The following is a 24,809-nucleotide window of genomic DNA, read 5'->3' as shown; positions in this document are numbered from 1 at the left end:
CCCAAATTGGATAAGTTTCGATGAGATGGTTGAGGAAGAGGGCGTGTAGCGCGGTAACACAAAAGAAGAGGTGTGTGGCGCAACGTGGGCCTGTCATGACGAAAAGGAGGAACAGGACTTCTGCTCTGGTTAAGGAAAGATGTGAGCAGTGTGCGGTACGACCCAGTGCACTTGCTAGTTAGTGATACGAGTTGTGAAAAGTGTGATTCACAATTCGTGCACCAAGTTTTTGGCGTCGTGCGGCGCGGTGACGCAGAGGAAAAAGAAAGACGCGTATGTTGTGGGCCAGCGATTCTAGTCATGACGAAAAGGAAGAACATAGCTACTGCTCTCTGTGTTTGAGAGTGATACAAGAGTGAGATAACTAGGGAGGAGCAGGAAAAAAAAGAGAGAAGAAAGGAGAGGGGACGCCGCGATTGCGCAGAGTGACTGGCAGTGGGCTGAACACATAGATAAAGAGAGGGAGAAAATGTGCAAACTTTGAGAGGCGCGTGAAAGTGCATTTCACCTCTCGATGACCATAATTTTGGGTAATTAATAGATGGAGAGAGGAAATAAAATAGCCAAGACAACACAACACCAGGATATTGCAACACTCCCATATTAAAAACAGAGGATCATTAGTTTAGAAGAGAAGGAATGGAGCCAATGAGAAAGCCATATTTATTTTTGGAGATAATGGTTATAGAAAAGAATTGACACAAGAGTGATAGTTACTGCCAATAAAGACAAGAGTGACAAGGACAAAGATTTAATTTTCACTAGGATAAATATAAAAAAAGCCCTTGGGATCTTGTGCTACATTAAAAGATGATTTTGTCATCAGAGAGAAAAAAGACATTGGAGATTGATTATTTGGGTTTGAAGAAGAAGCATGGTGATTTTTTATCGAAAAACTAATGACTTATCCTTTTTGAGAAGGATACCATAGCTTTGATACTATGTCAAATTTTAGGAAGGAGAGCAAAATAAGAAGATAATGTTATATATGAAGTTGTTGTTACATGATTCAAGAGTCAACCTATTTATAAGGATATTACCAGCTAATTTTATAAATATTTATCTACTAACTACTAGCTATTACTAACTTAACTCCCAACTATTAATAACTCTAATAATATTTTAATAGTATGTACAACTTTGAGCACCATGCCTAACATTTAATAGATGCTTTTTTCTAATGGAGATAAATATTAAATCGGTACCTAAAAGATTTTGACGTTGATAAAATGGTACTTGATTTTTGTTATTGACAAAATAATTCTTGAAAGATTTTAAAATTTGACAAAATCACTCAACCGTAGAAAGATGACTATCACAGTGAAGGAAAAAGAAAAAAATGCTGATGTAGCCGACTATATCAACGTTTTTCGTGACATCATTTTTTCACGGTTGGGTGATTTTGTCAAATTTTAAAATCTTTCAAGAGTTATTTTATTAATAACAAAAATCAGATATCATTTTGTCGGCGTCAAAATCTTTGAGATACAGATTTAGTATTTACTTCTTTTTTATGCATCATTTATTTATATAAGGTGTAAAAAAACTAAAAAAAAATTAATCACTAAATTAATTATTTATGTTTATATTAAATATATAATAAAATATGACATCTATACTATTATAATTTTGTAAAATTATTTATGTATTTATACAAAAATATATGATAAATAATATGGTAACTAATATGTATTGTACACACCACCACACATGACATTTTTGTTTATGCAAATGCAATTATTATGAGCCAACAACTCAGGGGCAGTGCCCATTCCCTCGCTAGAGTTAAGTTTGGCAAACCAAATTGCATTTGCATTTGTGGACCAGTATGATTTGTGTAAGAAGGGGATGTTCCATGAAATGTAAATAACTAAATATGCTCCTTGGCTCCTTGCTCACATCACATGAGTTCATGTGAAACAGCGACCAAAATCAAATAAGAAAAAAACAATCTTATATCATTATAAAATATTAAAAGATGGAGGAAAGCTATATATGAAATTTGAAATATAAAATGATATACTATTGTATATTGTTATGAAACATAATTCATTATTATTATTTAATTATGTTAGATGTATACTAATATCAATTATTAAAATTAATTATTAATATAAAATATATATTAAAATATAAAAGATATATTAAAAATAAATAATAATACATATACATAAATATATAATAATTAATTTTAATGTATATATAATTTTTTATGTGCGTATATATATGTGTTATATATATTAATGTTATTGACTTGTACAGTTAGATTATCTTTTATGCACAATAAATTTTATCAATTCAACAAAAATCTTAATTTTCTCGGTCTAGAAAATCCCAATTTTCTTTAATTGAAGCTTTTTCCTTTTTTTATTTTTTGACCTTCTCTCTTGTTGGTATTCCTGATATATCATTGGTAATATTTTTTCAAACTGAATTAATCAAATTTCTAATAATAAAATATACCAAAACTCACCAATAAACTTAAAATGCATTCAGTAAAAATCTCTACCTCAAGTTTACCCAAAAGTCCTAAACCAAACGGTCTATAACCCACAATACACCGGGATTTACTCCAATGTAGGAATATATAACGAATTAAATTACTAAAGTACCCAAATCAATAATTCAATAAAATGCTTTCTGACTTGCTGTCATCGTTGTGAGAGGGAAATGACAAGCAAACTTTTTTAAGCACATGAACTGTAGCAGTAAATATTTTTGTCGCAAAGCTCTCCGATTTCACCAAACCCATATTTTGCAATTTGCATATGGAAGAATATCTTCAACATAATTATTAAAGAATCTCTGTAGTTTTTATTTTTCCATTTATCATAATTTTAACTCTTAATGTCTGTCACGGACTATTCAGTATTCACCATCACACATCAAAGTAGAAGCAAACATTGATGATGCACAAATAACAAGGTAATACTGGTTCTATCCATTTTGTAATTTCATTATTATAAATATATTCTCTTTTTTTTTTTTAAATAAACTATATATTTCAACTCATTTATTAATAGAGACAGAAAATTTGATAATTTATAATTTTGTATATATCTAATTTTCTTTAAAAGTTAATTGAAATTATAAAATGTTCTAAAACAATATACTGTTAGATGGATATATACTCATCTTAGTTATTATATTTATATAAGAAAGAATATTAAGAAATATCAAAATTTATTATTTTTGGTTATTAGTTAGTCATTAATATTTAAAAGTATGGGATAAAATATATTATTGAATTATTAGATTAAAAAAATTAGAATAAAAAAATGAAGTAATAATTAAATAATAACTAAAACCAACAAATTCTGATAACTTTCTATTATTTCTCTTGTATAAGTCATGCAATAAAATAATAAGAAAAATAATTAAAACTAAAATTTTAAGCAAAAAAATAGAAATGTCAACATAGCGGTTTTCAAACTCTAAAATCTTTTCTGATCTCGCCTTGATTCCTGCTGTGAGAGATAACTGAGCCTCATTTTTCATTTTTCGTTTTTTTGTAGTTCTCCGATCCCGCCCTAAATCTTTTCCGATTTCGCCTCAATTCCTGCTGTGGGGAAAAACTAAGCCTCATTTTTCATTTTTTGTTTTCTCACAGTTCCCACGAAAATTCTCATTTCTTAACAAGGTAATACTCGGTTCTATCCATTTCATAATTTCATTCTTACAAATATGTTCTCTCTTTCTTTTTTTAAATAAACCACATATTTCAACTCATTTATTGTTAGAGACGTGACCACGCCTCTCTTGAAAAGAGAATTTGACAATTTGTAGTTTTGTACATATCAATTTTTGGTTTAAAATTTAATTGAAGTTATAAAATGCTCCAAAATCATATATTGTTAGATGGATATATGCTCATGTTAGTTATTACATTTATATAAAAAAGAATATTAGGAAACATAAAAAATCTATTATTTTTTGTTATTAGTTAGTCGTTAATATTAAAAAGTATGAGGAACGCCGTGTGCTTCACCTAGATCCCGCTCTTGATGAGGAACGCCTTGAGTCAAGTCAAATTGCTTCCTCAGTCTATCAGATGCATGCCACTCAATGCATTCAAAAGATATAAGCGGAATTGTGGCACTCCAAATAGCCAAATGCTGACGGATGTCAGGAGGAATCACGTCTGGATCGATCCGACCAATTGCATAAGCCTCCCAAACAAACTGCACACATTATGCAAGTAAAAGAGGATTACACACTGAATAATAATACGGCTAAACAAAAACAACTACTTATTTATTACAACAAACCTGTCCTTCTTGCAGACCATCCAGTTCTCTCCTAAACTGAGCAAGGGTACGAAATCTGTAAGGCCGATTTTCACGCTTCCAGTTACGCCACCTGACATCAGACAATTCGTTAATTTACATTTATCAATACAATTTAAAATACACTATTTCAAAGCATTTATTAATTAAATTTACCTATTTGCAATTGGAAAGATTCGAGGATTGCCAGGAATCGGCGCAATAAATGGTAGACGGATCCAAGCCAAGATAAGCAAAAGTGTCAGCAGACCATCAATCTCCTTACAGTCGACACGGTTGCCCTACACAACGCTCTATACAGGCGTGCCAGGCATGCCGATCCCCAACTGAACTGTATGATCCCGACAAAGTTATGGAGTAACGACAGAAACTTTCAGTGCACCCCTGCCCCAGACTTATCTCCAAACACGACGGTCCCAAACAATAGCATTATGTGGCACTTCACGTACCTTTGAATATGAATATCATCAACCAACACTAAACAATCTTTCAATCTTCGAAACCACGTCAACTTGATAAAACTTCCTCTACAGTCTGCCTTCTTAGGTGCAACACCTAATTGATCCAAGCATTCACCCTCTAATGCCTCATAACTACTGAGTGTCGGTCCTATAACTGGCAGACCATTCGTCGGAAGACCAAAAATTAACGCCACGTCTTCCACCGTCACGGCACACTCACCAACCGAAAAATGAAATGTGTGAGTCTCAGGGCGCCATCTCTCGATCAGAGCATTAACCAATGCCGACTGACATTGGACAACTCCAATCTGTAAAATATGATAAAAGCCGGTGTCCCGTAAATACCCCTCCACTATTGAATTGTACCGATCCAGCAGCATGTAATGGTCACATTGCAACATTCTATAACCCTAAACACAAACATGATATTAATTAATTAACAAATTAAATTTAACAGAATAAAATTTTCATTATCAAATAACCAGTAAAACATATCCACGATCAATAAAAATAATAATAATAACAATACTTTATATAATTAACTATTATATTATATACTAATACTCAAGTAACTATTCTATTCTATTCTAACAACATATAATACAATAATAAATTAATCATTAATCTTTTATTAAATATTTATATTATACTTATAACAAAAATAATTAATTCAATAATTTTTAATTCATAATATTTAATTTACTATAGTAGGAAAGCTTAATAATAAACATTATTACTACAATTTATTTATTACTAACAATTAATACTAATTAATTTATTTATTATCATACGTATTATGTATTATAACAATCTTAATATTAGTACTATATATTCTAATAATAATTAAACCATCAGACGTATTATTATTACAATAAATTCATTAATAACAATTAATATTAATTATTTTATTTATCATATCTTCATTATTATTATTGTTATTATTATTATTATTATTATTATTATTATTATTAACAATAATTAATTTATTATCATAATGTACCATAATCCTTCTAAACAATATTATTACATTAATTCCTAATCTCTAATATTACCATTATAATTTATTATTATTAATAATTTCTAAAATTATTTTAATTAAATTAAAATATTTAAAAACTATTACTACACTAATTTCTAATATTAACATTATAATAAACTACTAATCTCTAACATTATAATTATTATTTTAATTAAAATAAATTTTTTAAAATAAAAACTTACATAGTTAGGATGATCAAGATAATTAGCAATGTAGAGCTCCAGATGATTGACATCTTTTATTCTTCTTCTTCTAGGCATTGTTAAAAATGAGTGATCCAATTTTTTTTTATGCAAAGGTTCATCAATGGAGGAGAATGAATAAATGAAGCTGGTGGGGTTGGAGGAGAAGATGATTTGTGGTTGCTGCTTCGAAAGTGAAAGGGAATGGGGCATTGAATCAGCTTTGGAGTATATACATCCTGGTGGGCTCATCAACCTGCATGCGTGACACGTGACGGGGGCACAAATCGGATCGCAAATCGGACGGTCCGATTTGTGTACCTTCCCAGCCCCTAATCGGACTGTCCGATGATTACTGGCATCAAATCGAACTGTCCGATTTCTTCATCGCAGCCGTCACATCTGCGTGAAGCACCATAGACTCCCATAACCGCGTCATACTCCATCTTCTTCCCAATATGAAAAATAAAAAAGTGATATAAGTCATGCAATAGAATAATAAAAAAATCATTAAAACTAAAATTTTAGGCAAAAAAATTAGGGATGTCAACACAGCGGTTTTTGAACTCTAAAATCTTCCCTGATCCCGCCCCAAATCTTTCTTGATCCAACTTCGAAATTAGGAATGTCAACACGGCGATTTTCGAGCTCCAAAATCTTTTCCAATCTCGCCTTAAATCTTTCCTGATACCGCCTCGATTTTCGCTGTGAGAGATAACTGAGCCTCATTTTCTTTCTTTTTTTTTTTCGTTTTTTCGTAGTTCCCCAATCCAGCCCCAAATCTTCCCTGATCTCGCCCCAAATCTTCCCTGATCCCGCCTCAATTTTCACTGTGAGAAATAACTTAGCCTCATTTTTCATTTTTTATTTTTTCGTAATTCTCCGATCCCACCCCAAATCTTCTCCGATCTCGCCTCAATTTCTGCCGTGGGGATAGCTAAGCCTTATTTTTTATTTTTTGTTTTCTCGTAGTTCCCACGAGAATTCCCATTCCTTAACAAGGTAATACTCGATTCTACCCATTTCATAATTTCATTCTTACAAATATGTTCTCTTTTCCTTCTTTTAAGCAAATCACATATTTCAACTTACTAATTGTTAGAGACGTGGCCAACTTCTCTTGGAAAGAGAATTTAAAAATTTGTAGTTTTATACATATATAATTTTGTTTAAAATTTAATTGAAGTTGCAAAATGCTCCAAAATAATATATTGTTAGATGGATATATGCTTATGTTAGTTATTACTTATTACATTTATAAGGAAGAATATTAAGAAATATTAAAATTTATTATTTTTAGTTATTAGTTAGTCATTAATGTTTAAAAGTATGAGAAAAAGTATATTATTGAATTATTAAATTAAAAAAATTAGAGTAAAAAAAGGAGTTAATAATTAAATGATAGCTAAAAATAATAAATTCTGATAACTCTCTATTATTTCTCTTATATAAGTCATGCAATAGAATAATAAGAAAAATCATTAAAACTAGAATTTTAGGCAAAGAAACTAGGGATGTCAACACAGTGGTTTTCGAACTCCAAAATCTTTTCTGATCCTGCCCCAAATCTTCCTTGATCCCACCTCGAAACTAGGGATGTCAATACGGCGGTTTCTTTCTCGATCTCGCCTTAAATCTTTCCTGATCCCGCCTCGATTTTCGCTGTGAGAGATAACTGAGCCTCATTTTCTTTAATTTTTTTCGTTTTTTTGTAGTTTCCTGATCCAGCCCCAAATCTTTCTTGATCTCGCTCCAAATCTTCCCTGATCCCGCCTCGATTTCTGCTGTGAGAGATAAATCAGCCTCATTTTTCATTTTTTATTTTTTCGTAATTCTCCGATCCCACCCCAAATCTTTTCTGATCTCGCCTCAATTTCTGCCGTGGGGGATAGCTAAGCCTTATTTTTCATTTTTTGTTTTCTCGTAGTTCCTACGAGAATTTCCATTCCTTAATAAGGTAATACTCGGTTCTACCCATTTTATAATTCCATTCTTACAAATATGTTCTCTCTTCCTTCTTTTAAACAAACCACATATTTCAACTCATTTACTGTTAGAGACGTGGCCACGCCACTCTTGGAAAGAGAATTTAAAAATTTGTAGTTTTGTACATATCTAATTTTGTTTAAAATTTAATTGAAGTTACAAAATGCTCCAAAACAATATATTGTTAGACGGATATATGCTCATCTTAGTTATTACTTATTATATTTATAAGGAGAAATGTTAGGAAACATTAAAATCTATTATTTTTAGTTATTAGTTAGTCATTAATATTTAAAAGTATGAGACAAAGTATATTATTGAATTACTAGATTAAAAAAATTAGAATAAAAAAAGGAGTTAATAATTAAATGATAGCTAAAAATAATAAATTCTGATAACTCTCTATTATTTCTCTTATATAAGTTATGCAATAGAATAATAAAAAAAACATTAAAACTAGAATTTTAGGCAAAGAAACTAGCGATGTCAACATAGCGATTTTCGAACTCCAAAATCTTTCCTGATTCCGCCCCAAATCTTCCTTGATCCCACCTCGAAACTAGGGATGTCAACACGGCGGTTTTCGAACTCCAAAATCTTTCCCGGTCTCGCCTTAAATCTTTCCTGATCCCGCCTCGATTTTTGCTGTGAGAGATAACTGAGCCTCATTTTTTTTTCGTTTCTTCTTAGTTTCCCGATCCCGCCCGAAATCTTCCCTGATCTCGCCCCAAATCTTCCCTGATCCCGCCTCGATTCCCGCTGTGAGAGATAACTCGGCCTCATTTTTTGTTTTTTCGCAATTTCCCGATCTCACCCAAAATCTTCTCCGATCTCGCCTCAATTCCTGTCGTGGAGGATAACTAAGCTTTATTTTCTATTTTTTGTTTTCTCGTAGGGGAGAATCCCCATTCCTTAACAAGGTAATACTCGATTCTACCCATTTCATAATTTCATTCTTATAAATATGTTCTCTCTTCCTTCTTTTAAACAAACCATATATTTCAACTCATTTATTGTTAGAGACATGGCCACGCCTCTTGGTTATTAGTTAGTCATTAATATTTAGAGAAAAGGATAAATAGGTCTTTGACCTTTTGTTTCGCGGACATTTTTGTCCCTAACCATTGAAAAATATTTTTAAGTCCCTGATCTTCACAAAATTTGGACGGATCAGTCCCTGAGGGAGACATTTGGACGGATCAGTCCCTGACGGAGGCATTTGGACGGAGGGACTGATCCGTCCAAATTTTGTGAAGATCAGGGACTTAAAAGTATTTTTCAATGGTCAAGAACGAAAATGTCCGCAGAACAAAAAGTCAGGGACCTATTTGTACTTTTCTCTAATATTTAAAAGTATGAGACAAAATATATGATTGAATTACTAGATTATAAAAATTAGAGTAAAAAAATGAGTTAATAATTGAATGATAGCTATAAATAATAAATTCTGATAACTCTCTATTATTTCTCTTATATAAGTCATCCAATAGAATAATAAGAAAAATAATTAAAACTAGAATTTTAAGTAAAGAAACTAGGGATGTCAACACAACGGTTTTCGAGCTCCAAAATCTTTCCTGATCTCTTCCCAAATCTTCCTTGATCCCGCCTTGAAATTAGGAAAGTCAACACGGCGGTTCCCAAACTCCAAAATCTTCTCCGATCTCGCCCCAAATCCCGCTGTGAGAGATAACTGAGTCTCATTTTTCATTTTTCGTTTTTTCATAGTTTCCTAATCCTGTCCAAATTCCAATCTCGTCCCAAATCTTTCCTGATCCCACCTCGAATCTTGCTGTGAGAGATAACTCTGCCTCATTTTTCATTTTTCGTTTTTTCGTAATTCTCGGATCTTGCTACAAATTTTCTCCGATCTCGCTCCAATTCCTGCCGTAAGGGATAACTAAGCCTCATTTTTCATTTTTTGTTTTCTCACAGTTTCCATGAGAATTCCCATCTCCATATTCTTATAAAAATTCTTAATAAAAAGCTCTTAAAAAATTGAAAAAAAAAAATAAAAAATACATATAATACGTTAAAACAACATACAAATGTATTTTGTCTAAATTCTAAAATAATGAATTAATTAAAGTTCAATATCTAAGTCCAAAAAATATAATAACACAACATAATCTAGTAAAATAAAATAAGTCCTAACACAAAAAAATGAAAAATGGTGGAACTCAGGTACATTAACTTCATGTGAAATTAATAGTTGAGAGTCGTTAAATAATTTGACAGGTTTGATTAAATTATCAACTAACGACTCTGAGTTATCAACTTCATATGAAGTTAAATGCACCTAATCTTTCACCACAACAAATATATATAATAGAGGAAATTACTAAAATACCTAAAATATTAAAAATAATTAAATAAATTCGTATTATTCGAAGATCATGGAAACGGGACGGAAATTCCCACTTGAATCCCTGCAATGTCTCGGGCTCCCTTTTCCACCGAAAAATTCTCCATCTTTGAATTCCCATCTGGGACAATATTCATAGGGTTCCATATCTCATGGAATTTTACCACACCTAAAAAAAACTTAGATTCGTGTGGTATTAGTTTAGATTGACTTTTTTTCAATTTTGAATTAAAAAATATTTTTTTAACAATATTTTTATTCAATTTAAACTTATTTAGATACATGTTTTTTAAAAAACTATTTTTATTAAAAAAAATAAAAGATATCTTTAATAATTAAAAACTTTTTAAAAAAAACTTATTCAAATATAAAATAACTTTCAAAAAAAAATAAATACTTTTTTAAAAAATCATTCTAAACTGACGTTTAGAATAGAGCAATCAAAGTGATCAATAATCTTAATGCCATCTAAAATTTTAATTATTAAATTAATCACTCATATAAAACACATTATAAATATAAAATACACAAAAAAACATAAAACAACGCATAAATATACACCTTCAAAAACTGATTTAACAGCTAAAATTACGTCTTTTTTTTTAGAATTACAATAAAATGTAGAGCTGTCGGAATATTTTTTTTATGCGTTATAGCAAAATGTATCGTTCTGCAAGCTTTTCAACGATCAAGAATGAATTGAATTTTGTGAACTGCCCTCGATTTTATTTTGTCTCTTTCCACCCAGCATGTACACTCAACAATGATAACCCTCTTTTTTCTATCCCTAATCGCATGAATTGTTGTGAACTTTTGGACAAACAAATGTGTATTATTTATAAGTCATCGGCAGCACCTATATTAACATGCCAAATCTGGCCATTTCTGACAAATAATCGTTACAGCATTATCAGGTGCTATATATTCTTTTGATTAAAAAAAAGATAGAAGAAAAAAAAAAAAGATAAGTGTGATAATTAACTACCATCTGCCCCAAACTAGAGTTAGAACACGGAGGCAATAAGGGCACTAACCTTAATTGACAATGGCTTCAATCTAAAGTACTGATACCGACCATGATCATCTAACATTCTCTTTATGGTACATAAGCAGCAGCCTCTAAAACCACAAGGTTTGTAAAAACAGAATCCAACATATGAGACCTTTAATAAACTTGAGATTTTTTCGAAGGGAAAATTGAAGGTGGATCCGGTCACCGATTACATGTAATGACTCAACTTGGCACAATAATTACATCTCGCGTACTATCAAGATCCTGGAGCATATTCTTGGATTATTGATGCCAATTTATTTCGATCTTCTTCTGTTTTCACTTTTATCAAGAAGGTGCGTGCAACAACGCTATCATTATTTTCACCACTTCCATCAGCAATATCCTACGAAGAACGACAGTGAACAATTCCGAATGATAAGCTTTTCAAACAGAATCTAAAAATATAATGGAAAAGGTTACTTTTAGCTTCTCCTATCAATACTAACTATACAAACTATACAGAGCTTTTCAATGTTTATATAAACACTTCAGCATTTGTGCCATACCGACGTGTGGAATATCGCAACAAGAGTATTCTTCTGTAGATGCGTCTTTATTCCTGGATACAACAAGGCATTGAGAAGAATTTTCCCTACCTGCCATCAATGAAGGTATCAGAAAGTCAATGAAACTCACAGAAACTCACCTAAACTATAAGTACTAAGAGAAATAACAAAAGAACAAACCTCATTTCGAACAATGATTGTTGGTTTGGACTCCTTGGTAGCCTTGCTGACACCTTCTTTGCATTTAATACACAGTTGACCCATTCCTTTATCTTTCCATACATTCTTAACATCTGTATCACTTGACTGGACCAAAAAAAAAAGTGAGAGACATTAACTCATTAAATTGAATAAGGGTAGGCAAAATAGATGCTGTCTGAAAGCTATTGTGACACTGCAAGTATATAAATTATTAAATTTACATTGAAACATTGCATCAAATGAGGGGAGGGGAAAAAATACCTTTACAAATAGTTTGCACTTCACTTCATGCACAACTATGATACCTTTCTCTTCTGACTTCTTCACTGATGGACTGCTGGGCTGCTCCAAGTCATTTTCTGAAACCAAATAAAAAAAATTTAATTTGTACCGCCCTTTTTTTTTCTAATCTTATTGATTATAAATGCCATGAATATTAATAAATGTAACTCTAATGGTTCTCTTGTGCACAAGAAATTAACATTTCTATAAACTAGCAAGCAAGAATGTTGATGGGACCCAGTGTATAAGGTCAAAACTAAACTTACAACAATATATAAGGTAATGATATGTAATCAAGTTCAAAAACTAGAACAAGATAACAAGGCAATAATGAAAAGATAAAAAATTCAAGTACCCAGCTGATAGTAATGAATAATAGTACCCTCAGATCTCAATATCCATTTTCTTCCCAATATCGTGTATCTTTTGTTTCGTCCAGACTAATAGAACTTTCCTTTTACCATTTAGAGGAAGAGGGCGAGAGAAGGGGGGAGGGAATAAGGGATTTAGTTTTTGTTAAACAACCTGCAGATGTAAATATGTTCTTCCTACTCTAGGGTTTCTTTAATGAAAATAATTACCATATAGAGGAGGAAAGGTTATCATACATTAGTAAAGACTACAGAAGCATGACATACAGTTATCAAACCACCTACCACAAAAAAATAAAGTAACCTTCATTTTATATTCATTTAATCATGAACAACAATGACATCATGTGACAGTTGCTCCAAGAAACCTCCAGCATTAAAAAGGGTCATAAATGGTGAATCAAACACACAATACAAAATGGATAGGATAATCTGTATTTGCAAAAGGAAATGAAGTATCTATTAAGAAGACTGTAACTGAAAACTTGGGAAGGGTTAAAGAGAGAAGAATCATGTCCTCACCACCATCTACATCATCTGAAGCATCATTATTAGAGGGAGCCGAATTTTGAGTACCTGGAAAACATAGGATAATTTAGCAGCCAATAGCGAAACAGAGACAAAAGTTTCAAACTAAGTTCCACAAATCGGCATGCAATGCAGTTTGAAATTCCAGTCAGGATATGAGCATCCGTCCAAGGAATAGATAGCAAGCTTTGTTTCCAAAATGGAGGACATTAAGATAACAGATACTCTATGCAAACCTCCAATTTATTATGGGTGTCCTAAGCCAGTATGAACATATGTCCCATGGCCTCTAATAACTGTCGGCTGTCTGTCATCTAGACATCACAATAAAATTATACAACAAATGTAATTTTTTTATTTTCATTTTATAAGATTCATGGTCTTAAATTTTCATTAAACATATAGGGTGACTATTTGAGGGTGAGAAGAATCATACCAAATGTAAAAGGTTTTTGACTGTTTGAGAATAATCCAGCACCCCATGAAGTAGCAGGAGTGGCAAAGTTTGCAGCAGAAGAAGCAGAGTTCGCAGCAGAAGAAGCAAAGTTTGGCAGAGGAGTAGCAAAATTTGTAACAGGACTAGAAAAATTTGTAGCAGGACTAGCAAAATTTGTAGCAGGACTGCCAAAATTCATAGCAGGACTGCCAAAACTCATAGCAGGACTAGCAAAATTTGAAGCAGGACTAGCTGTAGTAGACCCAGTTTTTTCTCCAGAAGTTTTATTTTCTTTATTAGTCACATCTGGAGATAATTTTTTCCCGGCAAAAGAAGCACCAACATCAGCAGGCAAATTTTCCCCCTTGGTGGCATTTGCTTTGATCCAGTTTACAACATCACTAAACTTTTCCTGAAACAATACAAGGATTTTCAACTTTATGCACGGCTTACAGTATAGTGTAGTGAGCAGCACGACTCTTTGGGGTGGGCTGGGGTTTTTGTGGGGGAGGGGGGGAATGACATAGATGCTAACACTAAAATCATTAGAGGTGGCAAGAACAAGCAGTGAGATCAAGCATATTATAGTGTAGCCAAAGCAAATCTCATTCTCACCAGTAGACAGACTCCCTCTTGGTAGAACACAGGCAGGGATGTTGTTATAAAATGGATATAACCTTGTATAGTTACTTAACAACAATAGATATAACCTTGTATAGTTACTTAACAACTAGAACCACAGTGGTTTCACTTTCCATTCGAAAATGTGCAAGTATACCTGTTTATTTAATTAAAGTATCCATAAAAGTAACAAAACTACAAGATATCAGACAAGAGTCTGCTAAAATGGTAGCTTCAATAACATATTACTTGGATTCAGATAGTATGAAACTACCAGTAAATTGGAAATATAAGTAATGTATGTAAGATCATTAAACCATGTGCTGAATTACCATAATGCCTGCAGCATGTTCTAAGTAATCTCTGACACCATCTTCCCAGAGCTCATCAGGGTGATTCTGTAATTGTGTTTGAACCCAGCTGTCAAATGGAAGACATGTAGCAGAATAATGAGAAGGACTATGCAGGATCCTTAAACCAGATTTTACATCAAGGCGTGATGATTTATAACAAATGCTAACCAAATAAGACATATGCAAAGTATGCAAAATCCAAACCCAGACTTTTTTCTCATTTACCAAAAACTGAAATATGCAAATAAGGAAAAGGCAAATTGGTTGATATAAAATATGTACCTTGCAAACTGGGTGTTTAAGGCTCTCACATGCTTCTGGGATGACTCTGCCCGCCGCATATCCAATGATGGCACTGCCATTGTTTGCTGGGATGGTTCAGCTCTATGAACGTCAAAAAGAGATCCTTCCATTATTCTTTTGTTCCGAAACTGCATCACAGTGAAAATGTAGGTATACTAAGCTTCAACAGGATAAGGCAAAGGCTACAGACATTCAAGCATCTAAAAGTTCAGGTAGTTTGGCCATCGGAAGTTATACACCCACACACGGACATAAATATATACTTCCAAAAAAATCATCTGCCACATGTAAAATGACTCGAGCATAAACTCTGGAGAGTTTCCTAGCAAGTTCCCAAAGATAACCGTTAAAAAGCATAAAAGACAATTTAGCATACTATTAAGAGCTAGAGCACTATAGGTGTGTCATTTATTGGTAATAAGCCAGTAAATTATTATTTCTTATCAAAATCAGTTCAAATCTCAGTCCTGTAACATCGCAAATTCTTGGGTGGATCCTTTCAATATTGAAAGAAAGATAAGCACAAAACTGAAGTAAACACAAGAAGATAAGCTTATAGTTACAAACAGCTTCGTTAGCAAATGCCTACAACTCACCCCCTTTCAATTCAAATCGCTACTGATGTTCAATCTACTCCCAACAATTACTGATTTTCAATCACAAGGACAAACTTTTAAGATGCTATCAATAACACGATTTTGCGGAAACTCAATGCCAGAAAAATTCAGCAAGCAAAAAAAAATTGAACTAGCTGGAAAATTGTATTCTTCTAAGACCCAAACAAAAAAAAGGGGGAAAATGTCGGCGGTAAAGTGCGTAACGGAAAATTGGTGAATCAAGTAGTGAACTTGTGATTGAGCTGAAGCTCGAAAACGACAAAAGGGAAGAGTGTCAACAGAGACACTTACCACTGTTTCGTTTGTATCGGTATGGTTCGGTTCCGAAACAGCCAAACGCTTCGAACCTCTCATTTTGGCACAGCTCAAGAAGAAGGGAAATAGGGTTTTATGCCAGTGATTAAATCGATAATTTGATATAATTTGAACTCCAGCAAACAAAACAAAGTTTGTTTTTCCTTTCTTATTTTTTTTTTCTTCCTCTAAATTGATTGTTGTATTTGAATCCGTGGGATCAGGTGGGGAACGCATTTTTAATTGGCACCGTTAAATGAAGTGATGATCTATTAGGGTTTACAGCCCATTTCAGAATTTCAAAAGTATGTCCAACCCATTAAGGCTAAATGGGCCTTTCTATGTAACGGATCAAGACAGTACTGGTGGCCCATACAAATAAAGAAATGGATTAACTGGTAATTGGTATTATACAAAATGACTAAAATAGATATATCTTTTGTACCCTCTTCTCCCTTTTCGTCTCTTACTAACTAAGACTTGATTTAGTAAAATTTTTTTCAAGAGGTACTTGTGCTTTCTAAAAGCACAATAAAATATCATGTGCTTGTACTTGCAGCTTTTAAAATATCGGGATATTTTTTGAAAGTAATTAAGATAAAATTTTTTAAAGTTGATTTGTACTTTTCAAAATTTAAAAATCTAATATAAGTTCAAATATTAACTAATTTTCAAATTTAACACTTAAATTTATGTCTTTTATAATATTTTTAAATTTTAAAAACTATTTTACCAAACATAATTGTTGCTACCTATGTTTATTAAAAGTTATTTTTAATTTGGTTTACCAAACATAAATGCTACACTTTTTAAAAAATTATTCTTTTTATCTATTTTTAAAAAAAAAAATTTACCAAACTAAGTCTAAAAAGAAAGGGATAAATGATACCTGCTAAACTCTGCTTCTGCCAATTCATTTTTTTGCTCAACTCAATATTAAAAAATTTTTGGGTACAATTTATTTTTGTATTTTTTTTATTTTTCTGCTTCTGAATTTTTTTTATTGTGTAATTAGAAAATTCAATAGATGCTAAATTTAGTCTTTTATTCTAATCGAAAAAAGAAGAACATAAAGATAAAAAAATAATGTAAAAAAAAATTTAAATTAAAGTTAAAAAAATAATTATGAAGAAATTTTTTTTTTAAATTCGTGTCCTCGTAGGTTTTTGGTCAGCGTCTAAAACAAAGATGTGGAGTATTTTCTATGGTTTAAAAACGGCATGGGATTTGAATTCCAGAAGAGTGATTGTGGAGGCCGATTTGATGAGTGTTATGGACATTTTAAATAACCAAGACAGAATCAGTAAACATCCAGATGGTACAGTGAGCCACATTAAAATCATGCTAGAAAGAGACTAGGAGGTCAAGCTTATACATAGCTTAAGGTTGGGAAAAAAAGGGTCTGTAGGTGCAGCAAGGCTTTATATTCATAGATATTCCTGTGAGTAGTCTTCGACAAATTATTGATGTTGATTATAGAGAGGTTACTTTGTCCCAGAACATTGTAATTCGGGAGTTTGACTGTTTGAGCTTCAGCCTCGTCTAATAACAAAAAAAAAAAAAAAATATAGTAATACTTTTGGTACTTACTTATTTTATATACAAATTTATTGATCCAATATACATATTAAAGATTGATTAAAATTTATAAGCAACAGATGAATTAATTTATTTGATGAGAATAATTTTTAAAAAATGTCTGTTATTTAAAATGTCTGAGAACGAATGTAAGTGTTAACTTTAAAATAAAAAATAAAAAAATCATTGCGTGGGCCGTTGGAGATGGAGTTCACATGAAAATGGTAATCAACTTTATCATACAATTACAACGGCGGGGTATGTTACATATGCATGTTTCAACACGTACTCCACACAGTAGGTACTACCAAGCTAGTGGTTACTGTATCCGATAAGCTTAATTAATCAATGTTGTGGGGCTTAATTATTCAAATGGAGAAACTCCAGAGTGGCAACCCAACATCGAATATCTCCACGTCATTACTGCCATCTCTCGCAAAAGCAGGATGAGGAGGAGACCTTAGAGGCTCATCCGCCATGCTCATAACCAAATCATGCCAATCCTCAAATTCAGAAACCGCCGGAACATCGTTAACCTCAAATTCAGAAGCCTTGTTCACATCCTCTTCAATCACCACCACGCATTCCCCAACACTCTGCTCCTGATGCTCCTGCTGGGCGCTGTCCTCCGCCGCGAACGCCGCCGCAGCCTCAACGGCAGCCCTCCTGATGTCCTCCGGATCGGTGGAAGACGGAAGCTGCAAGCGCGAAGCAGAGTCCGCGAAGTTGAGGCAAGCGGACTTGCCGCGAAGCGCAAGAGCAGCAACATCGTGTGCACGTGCTGCCATTTCCGGTGTAGGATAAGTTCCAAGCCATATCCTTGTGTTGTTAACGTTGTTCGGAACACGAATCTCGCAAACCCACTTGTTGTTGTTCCTCCTCCGCACTCCCCTGTACACTGGGTGCCTCGTCTCCTTGAACACCCTCCTCCCCGCTCTCTTCTTCGGCATCGACGAAGCCAGAATCACTTCATCGTCCGAGTAATGATGATTATGAATGTTCATTCTGCTATTCCAAAAGTAGTTTGTTAATTCAGTTATGAATGAGTGTGAGTTAGGAAGTTCGAATGTGAGTGTGAGTGACGAAGTGAGAGTGTGAGTTGAGTATATATAGGTTGTTGAGGTTAGATGGGCCACGTATGGTGCTGCGACGTGGACACGGACACGGGGACAGTTGGATATATATGTATGGGTGGGCCAGCCCATAATAACTGGAAGCTAAGCCCATGGGCTGGAATTCACTTTCACTTTCCTTTTGATTACGTGGCAGCAGTGGGGGATTTGGAACTTTGTTTCTTCCTAAGTCGACACTTTCACTTGCCTGTCCTGTCTCCCACTCTTGTAGTGTTGTTGCTCCAGCTATGGATATAACTGGAAATCCCAACGTTGAAAACGTGTTTCTTCATCCTCTATTTTTAACACTATTTTTTTCCCTTTTACAATTTATAGTAGTAGGACCGTCACTGGTTTTGTCCCCGGTTTGTCCGACAGCTCAAACTCTACTAAAATAATTTTACTATTTATCCTTGCATAAAATTCTACATGTGTTTATCACTAAGGTTAACACCAAAAAATAATTTCCGTTAAAATAATGTCATGCATATTTTTCATTAAAGCTTAAAGTAATTTATGTATGAATTTTGTTATAGATGCAATGAAAGCATTTGCTAAGATTAGATTTTAAAATAGTATAAATTCTTTTATAAAAAGTTTACATTTGTAAAATATTAGCAAGCAATCCTTAGAATACTAGACAGTATAATTTTCGTTTTTTCTCTTGTTAAAAGCTTAGTTTACGTCATTAGTACTTAGAAAATGTAAAGTTTATCAACCCTAAACCCAAAACAAAATTGTGGAGCAAACTTAATTGTAGAGAAAAGCAAATAAATCAAGTTTTTGGTCTAAAAAAAAAAAATTAAAACTATATATTTTTTCGGGTATGTTGGGCTTGATATTTAACGGGCCTAATCTTACTTGGTTGATCAATTAGATTTAGATGGATAACACAAAGCATGATCCCCCAAAAAATAAAACCCCACTGGTTCCGCGACCAAAACCCAACCCAATGGTTTGCGCTTCTCTCTCTTCTGTAAAGTCTAAAAAAACAGCTAGCCCATGATATAAGTATACTGTTGGGCTCAATAATCATATAAAACTTTATATGATTTGCTAGGAAGTGAAATCCCCCATGGTAGCTATATTTTCCTCGGAGTGATAGAAAGAAACCCTTCAGATTCCAAGGCTCTATTGTTCTCCCCTTCCATGAGCTCACCGGTAACTACCGCTGAAGAAGTGGACCAACTGCAACGAAGCAAAAAGAAACTTCGTAATGACAGAGGAGAATTTAAAGGGGAGACATCAAGGATAGCTAGGGAAGAGGAGTGGATATGTGAGAAAATGTCCTTTATGGGAACTAATGGCAAAAGAAGAACGTATACCGATCTTGTTATGAATGGAAGTGCAGAACCAAGATCGGATGACGAAGAGTCTGACTCTGATAGGTGTTCATCGGATGATTTCGAAGAGGATACGGAGGAGCAAATACCGATGGAGGAGCTTTTCAATATGAGCCAGATGCAATGAGACGCTCTAAAGAAGGAAAAAAAGGAGGCCAATAAGCAGAGAAGAAAAGGTTAGAGAAGCCTTGAAAACACACGTTGATAGTGAAACCCTTGGGGATGCTGATTACGTATGGAGTGCTGAAAAAGAAAGTTAGACACCATGTGATCCAAGTTAGGAGGCATCGACCTTATCGACGTTGGCAATGAATTCTATGTGGTGAGATTGTTTAATGAAAAAGATTATTGGCATGTGATGGAAGGAGGTCTCTGGCTACTTTTCGATCATTATCTAACAATAAGAAGTTGGACCCCAAATTTTGACCCCTTCGGAACTACCATCAATAAGGTGGCAGCTTGGATTAGGCTCCCAGACCTTCCCATTGAATACTACGACAAGCGCTTCCTGGGACAATGGGTGGTCAGACTAGTAAGACGCTTAAAGTCGACATGAACACAATGAATCAATCCCGGGGTAAGTTTGCGAGACTCTGTGTTGAACTAGACTTGAGCAAGCTTTTGGAAGCCTCCTACTTGGTGAATGGAAAAAGATTATATATAGAATATGAAGGACTGCATATGGTGTGCTTCAGTTGTAGAAGGTCTGGCCATGTGAGTGATAGTTGCATGGCTAATACTTATCAGGAAGGTAAGGGAGGGAAGGCTAAAGAAGTGCAGCATTAAGAAGCAGAAAAGAATATTTCGACCAGAGAGACGCAGACTCATCCTATGAACAAAGAAGGAGAAAAACGTAACGACAAGGGTAAAGAGGTTACTGTAACAAGCCAAAATTTTGGTGCATGGATGATAGTACAAAAGCAGAAAAGGACAAGAAGAACACCCACCAATAAGGACACCTCCAACACAGGTAGGGGATCGAAGCAAGAAAGTGAAAGAGACAAAATGGAGGTAGTGGAGGAAAGAGGAAGGTACAAGGTTCTGGCAGAAAAAGACAAAGCGGACCAACCAATGTATGATCAAGGCAATCATCAAGAAAACAATGTGTCGCCTGTAAGGAAGCAGGCTGAAATTGTTTCGAAGGAATTTCTTACAGACTCTCAAATGAGAAAAGCCAAAGCTGATTTTTTTTAATATGATTTAGTGTTGTGAGTAATACTTCATTATGATCATTTGGGGGAAATTAGACTGTTATGACGGCGTTATTTTAAGAAATTAGGGGGGAAGAAATCGGTGGGACCGATTTCAAGGAGAGAGAAGAGGGAACACAAATCGGTCCCACCGATTTGTGGAAGAGAGATGAAGAACACAAATCGGTCCCACCGATTTGTGTAAGATGGAGATACCAAATCGGACCCACCGATTTGTAGGAGTCCTATTTTATAACATAGTAATCGGTCCCACCGATTTCGGGCGTGAAAAATGTTTTTTTTAATACGACAGTGCACCAATCGGAGCGAGCGATTTGTGTGGAACGCGGTCGGTGGGTCCGATTTGCCGTAACTGCTTAAATAAAATGAAGAAAACATCACAGAAGCTTCATTTCTTCGTCTCTGGTCTCCGTCTAAGCTGATGTTCTTCCTCCTCTCCTTTTATTCTTCTCCGTCATTCTTTCCATCATTCTTGTAGAAAAAATTTAAATGAGTGTGAAAATAGGCAAGTATGTATACTGATATGGATGATAGAGTTGTGTTGAAGATTTATTGTTATGGGCAGATTTTGTTGCAAACATATGAAGGAGTTCAATTTGTGTGTGAAAATCCAGAAGATGTTGTTATTTCGTTCACGTTGTCGTTTGAGGAATTGAAAGGTGTGATTTGTGAGAAGATAGATTCTCAAAGATCTAGGAGAGTATCCTGTATTTTGTACAGGTATCCTTTATCTGTGTTTGGTGGGTTCGTTCAATTTCAGACCAAGTACGTGACGGATGAAGCGAGTATGCATGAAATGTTTTCAATGTATATGGAAAATCGCTACCAAATGTCTTATATCGAGTTGTATGTTGAGTTTGAGCAATCTGAAGCGGACCGTAACATTGTGTTGGAAGATTATAATAGTGAAAGCGAGGATGAATTTGAAAGTAACTATGAGATCGTTGGTCCAGGTGAACATGAAGATGAAGCTGGCGGCGACATGAATGCAGATGTGGCGGCAGTTGCAGATGCACTAGCAAACCCGCATCCGTTTCAGGAGCCTTCTTTCATGCGGTCGTTGGATTTGGAGGCTATGCACGCACCGGAGTTTCCGCAATATATGAATCCAGGTGCGTAAAGCTAGATAGCTGTATGAAACTCTTAAGTAGCAGATCATTATGTCAGATAAGTAATATATGTGATATGTGGATAGTCATTTGTGAGCATAGCATTTGGTTTTTTTATTAATTAATAGTTCTTTGTTATGAGTTATATTTAGATGTTCTTTACGTAGATAGAATAGCGACAAAGAAGACTATTATGATCTTACATGGTAAAGTGTGTTTATTAATTGAGTTGTAATAAATGATTTATTGCTAAGTACACAATAAAGGAATTATTATTTTTGATGTATGCAGTGCTTCCTGTTGTGGCGGATGGTGAGTTCACAGTGGGGATGGAATTCAGTTCAAGGGAGGCAGTAATCAAGGCAATAAAAGATTATACCATCCGGAGAGGTGTAGACTATCGGGTATATGAGTCGGAACCGACGACATTCTATGCCAAATGTACAGAATATGGTAATGGTTGTGACTGGTTGATCAGGGTTACCAAAATGCAAAAGAAGTACTGTTGGGAGATAATGAGGTACAACGGAAGTCACACGTGTACAAGGTCTACTATTTCTCAAGACCATTCGAAGCTGGATTCGAAGACAATTGCAGAAGCAATTAAGCCATTGGTAGAGGCTGACCCGTCTATAAAGGTAAAATCAGTAATTGTTGAAGTCCAGTCAAAGTTTAACTACACCATCAGTTATCGCAAGGCTTGGTTAGCAAAGCAACAGGCGGTGGAGTCAATTTTCAGAGGTTGGGAGGCATCGTATGAAGCTTTGCCCATATGGTTTGAGGCCATGTGTCACAAGGAGCCATCAGCAGTGGTTCACTTCGAAACAATGCCTGCTTACCAGGGGGATGATTTGGTTCCTGATATACGTGTACTGCATAGAGTCTTCTGGAGTTATTACCCTTGTATAAGGGCCTTCAGACACTGCAAGCCAGTGGTGCAGGTGGACATGACTCATTTGTATGGAAAATACAAGGGTTGTTTATTGGTTGCAGTCTCACAAGATGGTAATAACAACATCGTGCTTATTGCATTCGCCATAGTGGAGGGAGAGACTTCTGACGCATGGTACTTTTTCCTGAGTAACTTGCGTCAACATGTGGTGACACGTGATGGTGTGGGACTCATCTCTGATCGACACGATTCTATTAGGTCAGCTATTGAGAGAAGTAATGGGGCTTGGTCTCCTCCTAGAGCGTTCCATATGTTTTGTATCCGACATATTGAATCCAACTTCTTGAGGAAGTTCAAGGCACCTTACTTGCAGAAGCTCATAGTCAATATTGGTAAGTTTAAATACAATGAACTTTGAATTTATTGTCAGTACGATCAAATAGAATGATGTTCATTGTTGACTGAATGTTTTTCATAGGATACTCGAGGACGATCAGGGAGTACCAGATGCGCTATGAACGATTAAAGGAACGGGGTGAGGCTTACACCAACTGGCTTGATCGGATCCCACGTGAGCAGTATGCTTTGGCATTTGATGGTGGATACCGATGGGGTCATATGACCACCAATCTTGTGGAGTGCATCAACTCCGTCTTAAAGGGTGCACGCAATCTCCCGGTGACTGCGCTTGTTAAGGCTACATTTTACAGAATGAATGAGTTGTTCACTAGGAAAAGAGCTGAAGCTGAAGCCCGAATAAATGCTGGACTTGTGTTCTCTGAGATGGTGCCCACCAAGGTGCATGCAAATCAACGGGCATCGGGTAACATACAGGTTAGTTGTTTTGATAGAGAAAATAAAGTATTTGAGGTACGGGAGATGCCAAGTGGGGTTGAGTATGCAGTTGACCTACGCCAGCGTCGTTGCGACTGTGGTGAATTTCAGGTTGACCGAATTCCGTGTCGATATGTGTTTGCTTGTTGTGCAAATCAGCGGTTGGACTGGCAAGTGTACGTTCATGATGTATACAAGATGGACCAAGTTCGAAGAGTATACAGGGCTAGGTTTAGACCACTGGGAAATCCTGCAACATGGCCTGCTTATCATGGACCTCGATTTGTTGGAAACCCGTTCCTCAGACGTGTGGCCAAAGGTCGTCCGAAGATGACCCGCTTCTTGAATGAGATGCACACTCGTATGTTGCATCGCCCTAGGCGATGCAACCAATGCAGTGCCAATGGCCATAGTCGTAGTAAATGTCGCCAAAATGCTGAACCAAGTGTAGGTCCAGCCGAAGAGTAGTAGTTACCTTCTTTTACATTTCATCTGAATTTACATTGACATTTATATTTACCAACTCGTGCTTGTATTCATCTGAATTTACATTGACATTTATATTTGCCAACTCATTGAGTAGTAACAACCTAATTGAGGTACTCATTAAGTAAATAGTACAACTTAATTTTTAAATAGTAATAACAACCTAATTGGCATACTAATTAAGTAAATAGTACAACTTAATTTTTAAGTAGAAGTAACAACCTAATTGACATACTCATTAAGTGAATAGAACAACTTAATTTTTAAATAGTAATAACAACCTAATTGACAAACTCATTAAGTAAATAGTACAACTTAATTTTTAAATAGCGATAACAACCTAATTGACATACTCATTA

The 24,809-nt window shown here is 34.6% G+C and overlaps 3 protein-coding genes across 5 annotated transcripts; 1 reads left to right on the top strand and 2 right to left on the bottom strand.

Annotated features, from left to right (window-relative positions):
* Positions 1–11,130: 11,130 nt before the first annotated feature.
* On the bottom strand, positions 11,131–16,122 carry LOC112749543 (uncharacterized). Of its 3 annotated transcripts, none has more exons than XM_025797822.2 (9): positions 15,883–16,122; positions 14,954–15,102; positions 14,651–14,738; positions 13,698–14,109; positions 13,256–13,309; positions 12,342–12,439; positions 12,060–12,185; positions 11,880–11,969; positions 11,131–11,716 (listed from the first exon to the last, which is right to left on the bottom strand). In XM_025797822.2, the coding sequence occupies exons 1-9, from the start codon at positions 16,120–16,122 to the stop codon at positions 11,588–11,590; spliced, it is 1,386 nt and encodes a 461-aa protein (XP_025653607.2). In that variant the 3' UTR covers positions 11,131–11,587. The 3 variants fall into 3 exon arrangements, with proteins under 3 accessions (XP_025653607.2, XP_072074724.1, XP_025653609.1); XM_072218623.1 differs by having other exon boundaries at positions 14,954–15,296; positions 15,883–16,026; XM_025797824.2 differs by lacking the exon at positions 15,883–16,122 and adding an exon at positions 15,571–15,867.
* Positions 16,123–17,673: 1,551 nt separating this feature from the next.
* Positions 17,674–18,467, bottom strand: LOC112749542 (dehydration-responsive element-binding protein 1E). Its single transcript, XM_025797821.3, has one exon. The coding sequence runs from the start codon at positions 18,465–18,467 to the stop codon at positions 17,832–17,834; it is 636 nt and encodes a 211-aa protein (XP_025653606.1). The 3' UTR covers positions 17,674–17,831.
* A 3,185-nt stretch (positions 18,468–21,652) lies between these two features.
* On the top strand, positions 21,653–24,432 carry LOC112747935 (uncharacterized). The gene is made up of 4 exons (XM_025796141.1): positions 21,653–22,241; positions 22,391–22,444; positions 22,530–23,522; positions 23,609–24,432. Exons 1-4 carry the CDS (start codon positions 21,653–21,655, stop codon positions 24,430–24,432), a joined length of 2,460 nt encoding a protein of 819 aa, XP_025651926.1.
* The last annotated feature ends 377 nt before the right edge of the window (positions 24,433–24,809 follow it).

Source organism: Arachis hypogaea, chromosome 15 (assembly GCF_003086295.3).
Source record: "Arachis hypogaea cultivar Tifrunner chromosome 15, arahy.Tifrunner.gnm2.J5K5, whole genome shotgun sequence".
Taxonomy (NCBI): Eukaryota; Viridiplantae; Streptophyta; class Magnoliopsida; order Fabales; family Fabaceae; genus Arachis; species Arachis hypogaea.
This window is presented reverse-complemented; position numbering and strand designations above follow the sequence as displayed.

Bases quoted from the DNA above. Each gene is read 5' to 3' on its own strand.
- LOC112749543 (XM_025797822.2), bottom strand. From the start codon at position 16,122: ATGCGTTCCCCACCTGATCCCACGGATTCAAATACAACAATCAATTTA. The intron at 15,103-15,882 runs GTAAGTGTCTCT...ACTGTGATGCAG, and splicing joins CCGATACAAACGAAACAGTG to TTTCGGAACAAAAGAATAAT. The intron at 13,310-13,697 runs GTATGATTCTTC...TATGTTTTCCAG, and splicing joins TCAAAAACCTTTTACATTTG to GTACTCAAAATTCGGCTCCC.
- LOC112747935 (XM_025796141.1), top strand. From the start codon at position 21,653: ATGGATGATAGAGTTGTGTTGAAGATTTATTGTTATGGGCAGATTTTG. The intron at 22,242-22,390 runs GTGCGTAAAGCT...AGTTATATTTAG, and splicing joins TCCGCAATATATGAATCCAG to ATGTTCTTTACGTAGATAGA. The intron at 23,523-23,608 runs GTAAGTTTAAAT...TGTTTTTCATAG, and splicing joins GAAGCTCATAGTCAATATTG to GATACTCGAGGACGATCAGG.
- LOC112749542 (XM_025797821.3), bottom strand. From the start codon at position 18,467: ATGAACATTCATAATCATCATTACTCGGACGATGAAGTGATTCTGGCT.